This window comes from Delphinapterus leucas, chromosome 13 (genome assembly GCF_059928025.1).
Source record: "Delphinapterus leucas isolate spDelLeu-1000000601 "Yukka" chromosome 13, BTC_Dleu_Yukka2, whole genome shotgun sequence".
NCBI classification, from domain to species: domain Eukaryota; kingdom Metazoa; phylum Chordata; class Mammalia; order Artiodactyla; family Monodontidae; genus Delphinapterus; species Delphinapterus leucas.
The window spans coordinates 27,815,190-27,833,048 of record NC_143141.1 but is presented as its reverse complement, the minus strand read 5'-3'; the positions used below and the strand labels follow the sequence as shown (position 1 = coordinate 27,833,048).

General features: G+C 39.2%; 1 protein-coding gene across 7 annotated transcripts in view; it reads right to left on the bottom strand.

The window, feature by feature from the left end:
- LOC149747710 (uncharacterized) overlaps window positions 1–17,549 on the bottom strand; it is a 167,762-nt gene extending 150,213 nt beyond the window's left edge. For 6 of the 7 annotated variants that reach the window (XM_089923007.1, XM_089923006.1, XM_089923003.1 and 3 more), the window contains exons 1-3: window positions 15,345–17,549; window positions 10,922–11,013; window positions 3,797–3,839 (exon numbers count right to left, since the gene is read on the bottom strand). In XM_089923007.1, coding sequence (XP_089779133.1) covers window positions 3,797–3,839; window positions 10,922–11,013; window positions 15,345–15,370 — 161 coding nt within the window. In that variant the 5' untranslated portion in view covers window positions 15,371–17,549. Of the gene's footprint in view, window positions 1–3,796; window positions 3,840–10,921; window positions 11,014–12,980 lie in introns of all 7 variants that reach the window. The other variant, XM_089923010.1, reaches the window with a different exon arrangement.
- Between the last annotated feature and the right edge of the window lie 310 nt (window positions 17,550–17,859).

The window sequence follows — 17,859 nt, the reverse complement described above, 5'->3', positions numbered from 1 at the left end:
GAGTCTATTCACCCTACCTGGCAACACATACTAGCTGGGCTGATTGGATCAAGCAGGAGCCCCAGAGTTTAAATTTCCAGCTGCATTGGAGGAAACAGAGGCTATGCCCCAATCCCATAACCCCTCACTTCTTACTGCTAGCCTATCCTAGGCTGTTCTTGCTGATAGGAGTACTTCACGCTAAAAATTAATTTTGCTTACCTGATGGCAGTCACACAGCCTCAAATGCCATTTTTATAAATAAGGCAACCACCAATGGAGTGTGATTTAGGGTTTTTTCTTCTGTCGACCCTGCCTACCCTATAAAATCTCCCATTACTGCATCATGGAGACTATAATCCCTTTCCGAGGGAACAGATTCTTTCCAACCTTAAGATGAAATAAGAACTTACATTTCCATACTGCCCAAGAGGAAATAAACTGATTACAAAATGCAGGAGAATGACTGATTTTCCACATTTGTTGTGTTCATTAAAGGGTTTTTGAATAGACTTGACAGTATTAAAGAAGTTCAACACACACAAAATAAAAATTAATAAATGAAGAGAAAAAAATTGCATTTACAACAAACAACAAAATAAACACATTGATATATAAAAGGTTGTTATACATCGATGAAAAATGGATGTCATAAAGTCACAAACTAAAAAGTATTAACAGCCAATAAAGATATGAAAATATGTTCAACCTTGCTATTATTAATCAAAGAAATACAAATAAAATAATTCAGGTGTCATATTTTACTGACTAGAATGACAAAGTTTTAAAAAACTTGATAATACTGGTATTGATATTGATAATACTGGTACTGATGAGTGTGTGTAAGAAACCACACTGGATGTTAAATTCTTGGTAGAAATAAAAAGCACGGTAACCTTTCTGGAAGACAATATGTCAGTATGTACCAGAACTGACAACCAGCCATTCAAGTTCTAGAAGTCCATTCTAAGGAAATAAACAAATGCTCAAAGACATATGAACAAGGATGCTTGTCTCATTGTTTAGCAAAGCAAAACAGAATAATCTAAATGTTGAACAGCAGGGACTGGTTAAATAAATAATAGAATGCTGTTCAACCATTAAAAATGATGCTGCAGATTTTTATTAGGTGATGAGTAATCATACTTATATTACTAAATGAAAATGCTATAGAACTGCTTTGTAGTTTGATATAATAATTAAAGGTATTTTATACTTGCATTGTATTTATATGCACCCCGTCACAAAAGAGTTTCCAAAGATACCCTCAAAAATGTTACAGAGATGATTTATCAGAAATGGGATTTTGAGTTATTTTTCCTTTTTTCTTTAAATCCTTTCAATTTTGGAGTTTCTGCAATGAGCCTGTATTATTTTTACAATTAAAAATATTTAAATTTACAACAAAAGGATCTAAATTCCTCCAGTTTTCCATTTATTTTCCACCCTGGCTCGGGGTATTTGTGTAAAAAAAAAAAAAAAATCAGCTTATTTTCTCTTTTGTATCAATCTAAATTTACTTTTCATAAGTTAACTATTTTAGTCTGGCAAAAGTTTCACACAGGAAAATTGTTAAGGTCTGAGTATTCTATTACGTTGAAAAGCACTGGAAACTTTGAAATTATTTCTTTCAGAATTTTCATATAATACTGAAAGGCGGGGGGTGGGAGGTAGCAAAATGAAGGGAAATAGATAGTAGTAGTCAACTTCAATTAAGGAAAAGCAACAAGAGGCAGTTTGTACTCTTTTGATACGGCAGAAGCCCCATGTGTCAACTCATGCTAAAAAATGTATATATACACACACATATATGTTTGTGTGTATTATATGTATATGTGACACACACACATAATTAATCCACAGTCTTAGGCTAATCACTCATTGTGGCAGAAACAACGAGCTGTGGACTACACTTTAATTAGCTCCTCCAGCCTGTAGAGGCATCACTAGGACCAAGATAGGAACAACATTCTCCATCTCCGCTTGCATCTGGGTATGGTTCTATCCCAAAGAATGTGACCAGAGGTGACCTGAAGAGTTTATGTCTGAAGGATAACGAGTTGATAATTGTAGCTTGCAGCTTCCTCTCTCCTTTCCTTTTTAGGACAAACGTAGAGCCACTTGATGAAGGTGGTGGGTCCCTGAATAACTGAGCAGAAAACTGACCCTCAGACCACCAAAGTCCATACTACACTCCTGAGTGAGTGAGAAATGAACTGTCCATGTGTTGCTCCACTGAGGTTTAAGGTTTATTATTTAGTGTTTAACTAACGCATTTTTTCTTTACACCTCAGTTGCCTTCTCTGTAAAATAAAGTCTTTGAAAAGGATCCACTGTAAGTTTTTTCCATTGCTTATGTTTTTATCTTAGTTTTTAATTCTCAGAAACATTGCGCGCATTTTACCTTTTAAGTTAGTAAGTCTACTTTTTTTCCCACAAAGACGGGTTCTTCAAGTTATGGAGAAGTCATAGCAGACTGTTGCTTCAGTTTAAGATACGCATTCACATATGAGATGAGAAGGGTGAGGACCCAGAGAAACGCCTTTGACAGAGGGGAGTGAGAGCATACTGAAGAACGTTTAGTAATAAAGAATTCAGATGGGAGAAACGGATGCGTTACATCTAACAGATTTGCTCAAAGGAATTCTGGAAAGGCAAATATGTGAAAATGTATAGCAAAGACATGAAATGCCTTTTGGTCCCTAAATGGATTTCATTTCAAAGACGTGCATACTGCAAATACATGTACCATAACACTTCTCTGTCCACTTTTAGAATTTTCTAAAGCCTGACAGAACATCTGCAGAGAGAGGATGTCATTCCAAGATAATCGACTGCAAGTTACTAAATTAAGATTAAAATGTCCTTAACCTTGAACAGTTTTTAAAGAGATTTTAGAAGAAAGGAGCCCTCCAGGGGGTTGTATAACTATATAATTGTACCCTTTCTAAAAGGCTATTTACAGATACATAATGTTTCCCCTCCATTCTTTAAAGTAAAATATAGGATAAAAAAAAATAGTTTGGGGATAATATTTGTTTGGGACAGCAGGCACTGCTAATCAGTACCACTCTCTCCTTATTCCTTACTATCAGAGCCCTGGTTTAGGAGACCCCATTATCCTTAAGGCTAAGGTGGCCAGTTTAAAATCCGAGCTGATGAGATCTAAGTGCAAGTCTGCTGACCATCTGTGGTAAAAAATTTGCTCTCTGAGTTAGACACTGCCTTTTTTTTCTTACTTAATTTCTTTTTTTTTTTTTCCTTTTCTTTCTTCCTGCCCAAATTGTTGGAACACTACTGGAGATTCTGGGGTCGCTTTGAAGCTATGTGGACGTGCTAGAGATGTGGAAGCTGGAAGAGCGAAGCAACCCAGTCCCCTGGTGATGCCCTTCAGCAGCTGGACTAACGCTAGAGGGACTATCTCCAAACTTCCTGCTACCCGTGGAAAGTAAGGTAAATCACTCATTCACTTTCTGTTACCTACTAACTGATCCAGAACTCTAACCTCAGGGTTGTAGAACCCTTCTCAGTAACCCATAGTCATACTCATGTTCCGGACTCCTGATCATCAGACTTGCTTATAGCAGATGTATGGGGAGGGCGGGCTCTTCTGGAAGCCCTCATACTTCCTCCCCTACCCCCACCACACACAAATAATGATCTTTATGTCCACTCATCCTTCTATCTACACTCAGAGGCCAGGGCCCCCAGGAAGGCTTCACTGACAACCCTTTACTCCTCTCTACATGCAGAAAGGGTAGAGGTGTGGGCTCTGGAATCAGACTTCCTAGACTTGAATTCTTAATCTGTTACTTACCAGTTTAGGACGCGGGCAAAGTAGTTACCTTCTCTGGACACCCCTGTAAAAGAGGAACACTAAGTAGCACCTATGTACCTTACTGAAAGGATTAAATGAGCAAATGCAGGTAAAGTTCTTATAATTTTTTCTTGGGTCAATCAATTCTAGCTGCTATTGTTACCTTTGACTAATTTAGGGCAGAGTCCCTTTGCCCTCCTTTGGTTCTCTGGGCCGTCTCATTCACAACACACACAACCGCATACTGCAGCGTTTTGAAAGGTGGTTCTCAAAATGTGGTCCCTGGGCCAGCAATATCAGCCACACCTGGGAACTGGTTAGAACTCTGGCACTGGAGCCCAGCAATCTGTGTTTTAACAATATTCTCAGGCAAATCTGATGCACACTAAAGGTTGACGACAACTGAGAACATCTGTCTCAGACTCTCCTGGAGGCATTCACCAAAAATTGAGTTACAGGACCTTACACCTGACCAGCTGGAGAAGGGGTCTAGTAATTGCCCTGGTTATCATGCTTGTCATGATTTTTCAGCACATAAATGTTTGAGAATCACTGCCATTTTGAATGTGTGTTTCACTTGTCTGTTTTTCCAGCGGACTTTACTTCCTTGCAAGGAAGGTTTGTGAAGATTTGTTGCTGTTGTTTGCATTATTAGTTTTATTATGCTAATTCTAGAATCTCTGGTGCATAGTGCAATCTCAGGCAGGAAGTAATGGCTCATTAAAACAGGTATCCCAAAAGTCTTAGTAGAACTTCAAGATTAATTCCTTCAGGAAGAGGTAAAATTGTCATTAGATGCAGATGATATGATTCTATATATAGAGAACCCTAAAGACTCTACATGAAAACTACTACAACTGATAAACGAATTCAGCAAGGTAGCAGAATACAAGATTAACATACAGAAATTGGTGGCATTTCTTTATGGCAACAATGAAATATCGGAAAGGGAACGTAAAAAAACAATGCCTTTTAAAATCACAACCCCCAAAATAAATACTTAGGAATAAACCTCACCAAGAAGGCAAAAGACTTATACGCTGAGAACTGTAAGACATTAATAAAGGAAAGTGAAGATGATTCAAAGAAATGGAAAGACATCTCATGTTCTTGGGTTGGAGGAACTAATATTGTTAAAATGCTCATACTACCCAAAGCAATCTACAGATTTAACGCGATCCCTATCAAATTACCCATGACATTTTTCACACAATTAGAACAAATAATCCTAAAATTCATACAGAACCATAAAAGACCCAGAATTGCCAAAGCAATCCTGAAGAAAAAGAACAACGTTGGAGGCATAGCCACCCCAGACTCAGACAGTACTCCAAAGTCACAGTAATCAAAACAGCGTGGTATTGGCACAAAAACAGACATATGGATCAATGGAACAGAATACAGAGCCCAGAAATAAACCCACACACCTCACTTAATCTTTGACAAAGGAGGCAAGAATATATAATGGGAAAGAGACAGTCTCTTCCGCAAGTGGTGTTGGTAAAGTTGGACAGCCTTATATAAACCAGTGAAGTTAGAACACATCCTTTCACAAATGAACCTATCTACACACGAAAATAAACTCAAAATGTCTTAAAGACTTAAACATAAGACATGACACCATAAAACTTCTAGAAGAGAACACAGGCAAAATATTCTCTGACATAAATCATACCGATGTTTTCTTAGGTCTCCCAAGACAATAGAAATAAAAATGAAAATAAACAAAGGGGACAGAATCAAACTTACAAGCTTTTGCACAGCAAAGGAAACCATAAACAAAATGAAAAGACTACCTACAGAATGGGAGAAAATATTTGCAAATGATGCGACCAGCAAGGGCTTAATTTCCAAAATACACAAACAGCTCATACAACTTGATGACAACAGAAGCAAACAACCCAATCAAAAAAATAGGCAGAAGACTTAAAGAGACATTTCTCCAAAGAAGAAATACAGATGGCCAATAGGCACATGAAAAGATGCTCAACACTGCCAATTATTAAAGAAATGCAAATCAAAACTACCATGAGGTACCACCTCACACCACTCAGAATGGCCATCATTAAAAAGTCTACAAATAACATATGCTGGAGAGGGTGTGGAGAAAAGGGAACCCTCCTACAACACTGTTGGTGGGAATGTAAGTTGGTGCAGCCACTGTGGAAAACAGTATGGAGGTTCCTCAGAAAACTAAAAATAGACCTACCACATGATCCAGCAATCCCACTCCTGGGCGTATATCCAGACCAAACTATAATTCAAAAAGACACATTCACCCTGATCTTCACAGCAGCAATATTCACAATAGCCAAGACATGGAAACAACCTAAATGTCCATCAACAGATGAATGGATAAAGACGATGTGGTACATATATACAATGAAATACTACTCAGCCATAAAAAAAAGAATGAAATAACGCCATTTGCAGCAGCAACATGGATGCAACTAGAGATTATCATACTAAGCAAAGTAAGTCAGAAAGAGAAAGACAAATGCCATGATACCACTTATATGTGGAATCTAAAATATGACACAAATGAACCTATCTATGAAACAGAAACAGAATCAGAGACATAGAGAATAGACTGGTGGCTGCCAAGGGGGAAGCAGGTGGGAGAGGGATGAACTGGGAGTTTGGGATTAGCAGATGCAAACTGGTATATATAGATTGGCTAAACAACAAGGTCCTACTATATAGCACAGGGAACTATATTCAATATCCTGTGATAAACCATAATGGAAAAGAATATGAAAAAGAATGTATATACATATGTATAACAGAGTCACTTTGCTGGACAGCAGTAATTAACACAATGCTGTAAACCAAGTATACTTCAATAAAAAATAAGTTAATTAAATTTTTAAAAAGATTAATTCCTTCAGAAGAACAAGTACTACACATTCACAAAAAAAGCACCCTTTGAAAGTTTAAATTTTTGAATTTCTTTGCCACTTCCTTAGTTTTGATCATCTTGGACAATATACTTTTAATATTGACTTTTAAAAATAATTGTGTTTCAGTGTTTGCTATCCTTAGAGAGACAGAAACAGATAAGTACAACTAAATACTTATTTTTCAAAAGTCTCAAAAGTATAAGGGAAATGAAAGTAATTATATCTTCAAATGATTTTGGGGTATGTTTCTAATTCCATACTTCTGATGCGATTAAAGATTAAAACTGTATTAAGACATTTGGGACATGCCGCATTGGTATTAAATGAATTTAATTTTGCGTAAAGTGGTAGAAATATTTTCTTCAGCAAACATACCTGCAGATATAAAATCACAACCATAAATCTACAAAAAAGCAAGCTATTGAATGAAATCTGATTGGTTATTTCCCTGCAGTATGGATCTGCTAATCATTTAATTTACTACTTGCTAACAGAAGCCAAAATTTAAATATACATATATATATGTGTGTATATATATATCTCTCTTCAATTTTAAATCATTCATATATATGAACAAGTATACATACACATATATAACAATTGTTCGTATATATATATATATATATATATATATATATATATATAAAAACAATTTAAAGTAAAGAAAGTACATCTGGTGGCCTATTTTTTCCCCCCGATTTCTAAAGAACACCATATTCTATTCTAGGCAGTGGAATGTCAATCCACCTTAAGGGCTGTTCAATGAGCATATCTGAGAAAGCACTGGTTTAGCCAATGATGTACTTATTGAGGGAGGCCCTAGTGCCACTGTCAAGAGCTTATCCACAGGAGAGATAAGAAGGTACTTGTTTGGTTTGTGAAAAGAAGTAGTGAGGAATGGCAGGTAGCTGCAGGCTGATGACACGTGATGTCCATATATATGTAGAACCAACACGCCCATAATTGCACCCATTTTCCATACCCAAATCCAAAGCCTTTATATCATTAATCCCAGGCAAAAATGGTAAGATTCATGTGTGTTACTATCCCACGGCTTCAAGATGCCTATAAACTCATATGAGTATGTCTTAGTTATATCAGTGGAGGACAAACCAGGCTTCTATCACCAAACCCCATTCCATAACAGGCAAACCAGTCCAAGACTTCTCTGAGTGCTGCAGGAGAGTCTATGGAAGGGGCGCTCACTCCACTGTGATGCCTAAAATGCCTTTGCACAGAGCAAACATTCAATACATGCTGAGTGAATGAATGAGTGAACTGGTGTCATAAAACAGGCTTATTTCAGGGAAATTCCATTCAACAGGCTGGCATTCCTTCCTACCCATCTTAACTGTTAAGCTTGCCATCAGACAAAAATTTAATTATAAAACGTTAGAGCTGAGGAAATTTTAGAAACTATCTACTCTCCAGAGGTATACAACTTTAATTTAGTGGTAAAAATCACTAGGAGTGATTTAGGAGTCTATCAGACCTGAGTCCAAATTCCACATCTACCATATTTTGGTGAGCAAATAACTACTTCTGAGGCTCTGTTCCATGTATGCATTATGGGATATCATAATAATACATACATTAATTGTATGACTATCAGGGGATGAAATGACACAATCCATTTGCCATGGTCGGCTAAGTAATTTGCACCAAGTAAGCACTCAAGACATTAGCCAATATTAATAGCGGAGAGATGAAAACAAAACTCTGGGACTGATGCCTACCCTAGGGGCCCCAGTGGTCATAATGACTTTCTTCCATTCAGCCTGCTCTCTTCTCACTAAGACTAAGGAAGAGAAGATGAACAAATTAGGAATAACAATTGGAAAATGGTTTTATACTCCCTGAATGAATGGAATTATAATAAAATGATTCATGAGTTCTGCAGAAATATGATGAGGCTTTAGATCTTTATGTTAGTTCTCTACAAAACCAATTTATGGCCCTAAGATGTACCTTCCCACCCAGCCCCATCCTTACCAGGATCAAATATCATTGTAAATGGAAAAGTCAACAACACATAATCAACAAGCTAAGTTACAAGCCAGTGAAGTCTCGGAGGTTTGATAGAGAAAATTCAGATTTATCATTATATGTAAAAATAAGATGATATGAAGAACTCAATCTAAAAAATATTACCTGGAGATCTATAATCTCTACAATAGTGCTATAAAAAGTAAAGAGCTAGAAATCTATTTAGATGGTTTTCCTTATAAAGAAAGCACTTTCTGTATAACTTTTAATGTACTATTGATGAGAACAATTCAACAAAATTCAAATAAATACCGGCAGATGTCCTACAAGAAGAAGAGAACAGAGTTAGATGTGACAGGGGATAACTGGACTTCAGGATGAGTAAGACCCTATACTTGACCTCAATAAATTAACATGAAATACAGTGGATGAGTCACGTACAGAATGTCAGAATTCTAAAAGGCCAAGCTAAGTACCAAAAGGAACATGTGGGGACTCTTAAGAAGGAAATAAAATATTGGTTAGTTGATTACGAAAAGGCAGAAGGGAGTAGGTTCCCTTTGGCTGCTCTTTGAAGAGATCACTTCCTTTCCCCCCTAGTCCTGAGGCTAGGGTGGCATGGGCAATAGAGGAATGTGGGGACTGAGAATCATTTCTACTCTCACCAGAGTGGCTGGAAGCAGATTTTCTTACCAGGATGTAGTAGTATGCTAATATTTAAGGGTTCTTGAGGTCAGAGAGAAGGGTTTGAATACTCCGGCTCCATCTCTTGCTGTGGGTCAAGTTTCTTGCCTTTCCAACACCTCAGCGTCTTTACCTGAAAACTGGGGATGATGATAATGTCTCCCACCTGAGTGGAGTGTGAGAACTACATGATATAGTGCATACGCAGGGCTAAATTTGGTGCCTGGCAAACAGAAAGTGCTCAGTACGGCAGGCGAGTGTAGTGACAATAAAGGCAAAGATGACGGGGGTAGTGCCGGTGTTGCTTCTGCCCCCAGAACAGGCTCTGACTGGGAGAGAGTTAAAGCACCTTTGGGTTCATGGGGGTTTATATATAAGCAACGGTTGATCAATGTGAGCTGGTTGTCCAAATGATTATGTGCAATCTAAGAAAAAAATGGGCCTCGGATCTGCTCAGCTACTTAATAATATTAGCAGCGGTAGTAGTCAAAGAAGCTAAATTTTATTAAGTGTTTATATGCCAAACAACGTGCTGAGCGTTTTAAAAGGATTTACTCACTTATTACAACGAGGCTATACACTAGGTTCTGATAATGTTATTCGTCTCTTTCAGATGTTGACTGAGCCTCAGACGGGTTACAAAAGCACCTAAGATCCCGTTGTCAGTACATGACGGAAATGAGTTCAAATCCAGCCTGTCTGACTTGTTCTTAATCACTAAGGTATGAAATTAAGCATGTTGCCCTTTGCCTGATTCTCCTTCTGAGGCCTGAATATTTCACTTAGCTCTCTGAGTGCAGAAGAGAGAAAATTCTCTCTCCTTGACCCAACTTGGCATCAATATCCAACTCCCCTTCTCAAAATGGGTTGCTTCAACGAGCAGCAATGAATGCCGGGGTCATGGACCAGTCACCTTGATGACTAAGAGTCAGACACTAGGGAAAGAAAATGCTCTGTGACAAACCTACCCTTGTACAGAAACAAGACAGAAATGGGGGAACAGGGCAGAAGATAATGGAATAAGGCATAGGAAAAATAGCACCTGGCATCGTGATAGTAATAATAATAATAGTAGTAGTAGTAATAGTAATAATAATAGACTTTACTATGCTCTAGGCATTGTATTAAGTGCTTGGTGTAAGTGACTTCATTTTAACATTGAAAACAAGTCTATGGGGATGAAATATTATTAACATCATTTTATAGGCAGGAGTATTGAGGTTCAGGTAATCAGGTAAATTGCCCAAGCTCATATGGTTAGCAAGTGGAAAGCAGAGATTGGAACCAGCACCTACACTCCTAACCATTATGCTATAACCATTATGCTGAAGACATAAGAATTCCAATGGTCTTTCCCCATAACCCACTCCTGCACTCCAGACTTAAATACTCCAAGATCAAGAGAGAGCAAGCTTGGAGCTGCCACTCTTCAGTGAGTGTCAATCATTTCAAAACAGTGTATTTGCTAACAAGATGCAGTTCTTGTGATAATCTTCTCAACCAGGTATCAAGAAACAGGAAGCAAAGATTCAAGTAACAGTAGGTTCCTACTTACGAGGAAGGTGGGACAGCATAGTTGACACTGGGCTTAACTGTTCTGGAAAAACGTGGTCCCAGTAGGCATACACGCTGGTACATTTTCCCCACCTACCAAATACAAAAGAATTATTTCATTTCCATGTTGCTCTTCAAAGTTCCACCTCATTCGTGCCTGTCATTCATCCTCTGGCCTCTTCCTGTCTCCATTTCTGTACAGAAAGGTGCTGAGTCTCTGCTCTCGGATATAAAAAGGGTGTGTTAGGAGAGGGAGCCATGGTACCTCAATGTCTTTTTTTTTTTTCATCTTAATTCTATTATGCCAACTCCACTGAACTTAATTAGAGTGAATACAGAATTACACAATTACCCTCTGTTCTATTCTTCAGATGTTATATTTTGATAAAATTTACGACATGCTGCTCTCCCCTTGAACACCAGATGAACACTAGAAATGGATGTGTGTTGACATAAAATCTGTTATAATTACAATTCAAGTATAGCTTACATAATGATAGTGTTAACATAAAATTATAGATGTGTAGAGACAACGTGGTCATGCATTTTTTAGTATAAGTACATGCTTAGACCAATATCTGTTAGCGGAATGAAGATGGAAGAGAATTTTGGTTAAGCCACAAAGGCTGTTTAAGGACTTGCAGATAGCTAAGGGGAACTCAAAGACCAGTAAGATAGTATTTCCCCTGCATTCAATTGCAAATTCAATTGCAAAGTGAAGGGAAGATGTGTAATTTCCCCTATGGAAATTACAAGACAAGTACATTTTTTCCCTTGAATACCTGGGTAAATGCTTAAATTCTAATGTATATCAGTGATGCAAATTTTCAACTGAGTTTGATAAATCATAAAATAATAATTATACATATATGTATATAAAACTGCATGGAACTAGACAGTTCAGAATTACTTCTAATTAAAGAGGTACCCTATGGCAACTAACTTAAACCTTACAAAATATGGTTCCAAGTACCCTATCAGAGTGAAAAGTAGGAGACGGAAAGGTTTATTGTAAATGTTTGTAGTCATGGTGTCTTAACTAAAACTACTGTGTCACAAATACTATTAAAATAATTGTGACATTTTATTCACTTTTACTGCAAACAACAAAACAAGCTATAGGTATTTTTTCATTTCAGGTAATTATTTTAGCTAACAGTTATTCAATGTTTTGAGAAGACAGAGTGCTAATTGCATGACTTCATTTTATCTTTAAAATAGCGCTTCCATGTCATTATTCTTAATATCTCCATTGTATTAAAGTGTATCTCTAGTTCAGACCTTTCTTCAGAACTGCAGACTTGTGTATCCAACTGTGTACTCAGCATCTCTGCTTGGACGTCACGAAAACATCTCAAATCTTATACCTCCAAAACTGGTCTTTAATCCCCCAAACATGCTCTACCCCAAACTTTTTCCATCTTGGGTGACAGTAACCACACCTTTCCAGTTTCCCAGGCCCTAAATCTCGAATTCACCCTTGACTCCCTCTTCCTTTCCATTCTTGCATTCAATCTACCACGAAATGCTGTCACAACCTTCCCAATGTGCCACTTCTGAGAATTACCAGCCGCTAGCAGCCTGGTGCAGGCCACCAGCATAGACCTCGAGGATCCTGTAGTTGCCTCCCGAGATTCTCCCTGACTCCACTCTCTCCCCACATCCTCAAGGCCACAGATAGAGTTATGCTTTTCAAACAAGAGACAGTTCATACCACACCTCGGCTAAAATCCTGCCCCTGGCTGCCTACATTTAGAGTAAAAGACACAATGCATGTGATGGCCTCCCAGGACTTACCCAATCCAACCCATCACATATCCGACCTCCAGCCCTCCTGCTGTCTCTTCCTCCCCACTGACTAAGTCAGCCAGGGTGGCCTCCTTGATATTCCTCCAAGCTGCCCGGCATATTTCTGCCTTAGAGTTTGGGGACTGGTTATTCTTGCTCCCAGGGAGTGGTCTCCCCATCATACATTCTGACAACTCCCTCACTTCAAGTCTTTGCTCAAATGTCAACTTATAAAATCCACCCTGACTACCCTATTTAAAATCGGAACCTACCTGTACACTCCTCCAGCACTCCCAACCCAAGCCTCTTCAGTGAGCTTCACATCCTTTTCCTTACCCCGTAGCGCCCGTCAACTTGTGACAAAGCACAGAATTTATTTATAACATCCGTTTCCACACGAGAGTGTAAGGAGGGAGAAAGCATGCAAGAAGGAGCACGCAGGCAAAGGCTCTTGTCTGATTTATTCATTGATACGTCCAAGCATAGAGAACAGGAAGATGCTTGATAAATAGTCCTGAAAAAGATACAGATGAGGAAACTAGTAGTGAAGCTCAGAAAGTTTAAGTAACTTCCTCAAGGTTCTAGAGCTAGAAGAGGGTCACAGTAGAATTCACACCTGGGGATGTCTAACTTCAAATCTCTTAGCCTCTCTGCTATCTTTTTTTTTTTCTTCTTTGCGGTACGCGGGCCTCTCACTGTTGCAGCCTCTCCCGTTGCGGAGCACAGGCTCCGGACGCGCAGGCTCAGCAGCCATGGCTCACAGGCCCAGCCGCTCCGCAGCATGTGGGATCTTCCCGGATCGGGTCACAAACTCTCAACCACTGCGCCACCAGGGAAGCCCCTCTCTGCTATCTTAAGTCCATGCAATTCAGGATTTGTTTTAATCAGTGCCATGGAAATTCTCACTCCACTGAACAGGATCACTAAAGTGTTCTCTGTCTAGATTTATATATATATTTTCCATTTAAACAAAGGAAACAGAAGAGGGGAATTCATCATGGGTTATTGCGGTAGTTTTACAGCAATTTTAGCAATAATGACATTTAAGTAATAGTGATATTTAACGATAGCATAATAATAATAAAATAATAGCTCTTAAATGTATTGAAGACGAATCGCATGCTAAACTCGGTGCTAAAATATATCCATGTATATTTTGTGCAAAATCCTTATGAATATTCTATCAGATGAGCTTTATGTGTAACTCCACCAGGCATACTTCTCTTATTCCGCTTTCAAAGATAAGGAAATTGATGAGAAGTGTGGTAACCGTTTGATCAAGATGAGACTGGTAATAAGTTGTGAGTATGAATTTAAATTCAGGTCTAACTCCAGAATTTGATTCTCAATCCATACATGAAAATTCTGATAATTCCTTTGATAAGGGTATGTTCTCTCCTGGAAAACATCCCCCATTATGTCTGCCTGTGCTCATACCTTCAGAACACAGTCAACTTTGAAACATGATAAAAATGTTTAAATAGTGTGCTTTAATAAATGGAAATATCTTCATCTAAACAATAACACAAAAAGGCAGGCTGAGACCTTTGAAGTGGCTTCGTTGCTATCTTCCATCCAGAACAAGAGAAGGAATCAACAGCTGCAGAGTAAAGAAAGCATGAAACCCAGAGATGGAGGATTCTGTAAATGACCAATTACAAGACTATTAAGCCACACTTCCATAGCAAGAGGCAAAATATTCCATTAAACTGAAAATTTTTCTACCGCTAACTCCAAGGCCCACACAAACATTAATGTTGCATTTATTAGGATGTATTTCCTGTGCTCTATCAACTTGACTTTCAGCAACTGTATTAATACAGTCCTTTCGCTTTGCACATATATCTGAATGATGGATTCCATTACTGGAGTTTTGTAGAAAGAGTGGAGTGAATGAAGTAAAGTTTGGGAAGAGCCATCATAATCCATAATGACGGGCACTGAATCAGGACAAGAAGAAACCTCTCTTCTCATTTATTTGAATGAAAATTCTACTATATATTTATTGCCTCTGTACAGGGCCATCTGTTGAATAGTGGAAAACAAGCATCTTTCATTTGGAGGTAGGATTTGTGTGCTCAAGTTTCTATGGGCCTGCAGAATTAATCTTGTTTTAGAAATGAAATAAAATGTAATTTCTTACTGTAAGTAGATGTGGTTAAGCAACTGGCAACTTTGATGTCTTTAAATCACTGCAGTTTCAGGGTAGGCAAATCTATAATTATTTCAAGCACTTCTTTATTGGTGCAACAATTGAGCAGTGTACATAGTGGTCAACAACCTGGGCATTGTCAGACGACTCTAAGTTTGAATCTAGACTTTGCCACTCACCAGCTATGTGACTTTCAGCTATGAGAATCACTTTCTTCAGCTTTGCAGTGTGGATTATTATATGCCCTTTGCAGAACTACTGTAAGAACTAAATGCATATGGGCACAGTGGCTCATAGTAAGGGCTCAAATTAGTACTGTGGTCACTACTAGTAGTATTGAAAAGAAATTAGAACTTCTATTCTCATAAAGTGGGATATGTGTCCCTTTATCATTGTAATTTCGTATCATTTTACTTTTGACCTTATAATTTAATAGCTTGATCCAAGAAACATTTAGCAGTAAATATAATTGAAAGAAGATTACCTGTCAAACATGAAATACTGTAGCATCAAGTGTGCTGGCACAATACTCTTCTCAGATAATTAACCTGTAAAAATATGTTATTGTCTTCTTTTTAATTAAGCACATTGAACATATATATTTACTGTGCCAATTGGCGAAAGGTCCATTAATTAATCAGTCTAACTATGTGTTGCATAAACGTCTTCTAAACATAATCGTATATGTATTTTATTTGTTGGGAAAATGTGTTTGAGATTGTTCTTTTCTGCCTATTTAAAGTAAAAGAGGGTGAGAAGTAGAGTTAGGCTTAATGTACTTTGTACTCCATTATGCCATGAAAATGCTTCTGTGCCCTGGAGACAACAACAAAAGATTTGCTTTAATGACAAGAATCAAGTATGTTCTAAAGCTTCCAGGTAGGAGGCGTATAGGTTGAAGTTTATATCAGAAGTCTTTGCTCTCTCTCTCAACTGCGTCTAGATGGGAAAGATGTGGTCACAAATGCTTCAAGGTGATATAGTAAATGTTGGAAAAGAGGGGGGTAGGAGGCAGAGTTTTGAATATCTCAAACCTGAGCTAGAAGGATTTTATTTAAAGAAAATAGCGGATATTATTTTTCACTTAAGGAATGCCACTCAGCAAACCTGACATTAATGTAGGAAATTAGCTCTTTTAGCTATGATGCTTTCAAATGCACATTACTGAAAACAAATTCAAAATAGTCAAAGGAAATTTAAAAACAAAAACCAAACAACAACAACCACCTCAACAAACAAGTACTAGAAATTCAGGGATGCAGCCATATTCAGATACAGTTGGATCTGGAAGTTCCACAGTATCAGCAGGGTTCCAGCTCTCTCTCCATCGCTCAGCCCTGCTTACCTCTGCAAGACTTTATTTTACAGAAAGTCTCTTCTTGTGCTGGATGGTCACTGGGAGTCCCAGAGTCATATCTCCCCAGCTTAGAAATTCCAGAGAGAAAAGACAATTCTTCCATTTTTATCTGAGAGAAAAGTCCTGGGGAGGAGTCTGATAGACTTAGCCGAGGTCAGATGCCTACCCATGAGCCAATCACCTGCTTTATTGGAGTTCAGTCCCTGGGCGACTCATCCCTGGGGCCCGTGAGGAGGCAGGATGGCATTATCTGGCAGTTCTCCAAGAAAAGCCTGCTGTTTTTGTAAGATGAAAGGGGAGAGGACATGGATAATGAAACCTGTATCTGCTTCTGTAAAATCCACAGAATCTTACTCCCTGCCCTGTGTCGATGACCATGCAGTAAGCTGACCCAGGAGGTCATTTTGCCCACAACAGTCTTTATATATATGACTAAGGAACACACTGGTAAAAGAATATGGGAGAAAGTCTGAGTATGACAAGTCAGCTAGACTGGTATTAACTAAAAAAGCTGTGTGAAAATATCCTGAAAAAGTTGCCCCCAACTCACTCAAAGTCCAAAGTTGGAGCTGGAAACACAATGTCATGGAGTTTGGATAAGAACTGGTTTTCTCCAAGCTGAACTATGACACACAGATTAGAGACTTCTAGAAACTATACTTTTTCAAAGAAAAAACATCACATGAGAAAAATGAGGCCTAGAAAAATTAAATGACTTAAGGTAACATAGCTAATTAATGGCAGGACTGAGACTAGAGTATACTTTGTGTAATTGGCTATGGTCTTTTTTGTTTGTTTGTTTTTGTTATCACTTCAAAACGAGACAAACTTAAAGAAAGGAAACACAACCAAGGCTCAGTGGTTGAAAAAGAGATGGATGTGAACGCCCACTTGTTTCTTACGTGTTACCCCTCGCAGTGTTTTGGAGGAGAAAACGCTGGCTCTTCCCAACGTTGGTTACATACACAAAGATTCCAAAGACAAGACAAGTGCTTTGCAAACAAAGTAACTAGAACCAGCTCACGCTTCCCCGCGCCGGGTCCTACGTTCCACGGTCAGAACCACCAACTGTATCCCCCCGGGTAACAAGGTGATTCAGAAAAGCTAGCGTCTTCAGAGAAGGGAGAAAACTTAGCCGGGAAGAGAGTCAGGAGAAAACTTGCTCAGCTTCTTGCTGGGGTCTGAAACGATCCCAACAGAGTCCTTAAACCCCTCAGGTTTCCCCAATCAAGCACCCTCGCCTCCAACCTGGGCCACCCCAGATCTGACTATCAGACGAAAGAAGTCCGCGGACGCACGGAAAGCTGACCACCCCACGAGAAGGACCTACGCGCGGCCGCGCCCACTCACCCGCCGCTCCCCGGGAGACGGGAGACCAGCCCGGGGTCCAAGTCCTGGGCGTGGCAGACTCGCCCCTCTCCGGGCCCGGCTCCAGCTCACCTCGGCGCCGCCCGCCTGGGCGCCGCCATCTTGACCACAAAGGGGGCCTCGCGCCGGAGGCCCCTGAGCGGGCGCCCTGAGCGGAGCCGGAGCGCCGGGGAGGCCCAGGTCGGCGCCCTACGTCCCCCGCGCGCTCGCGCCCCGTCCACGAGCGACGAGAGTCCCGCACGCAGCGCCCTACCCAGGCTTCCGCGGAACCGGC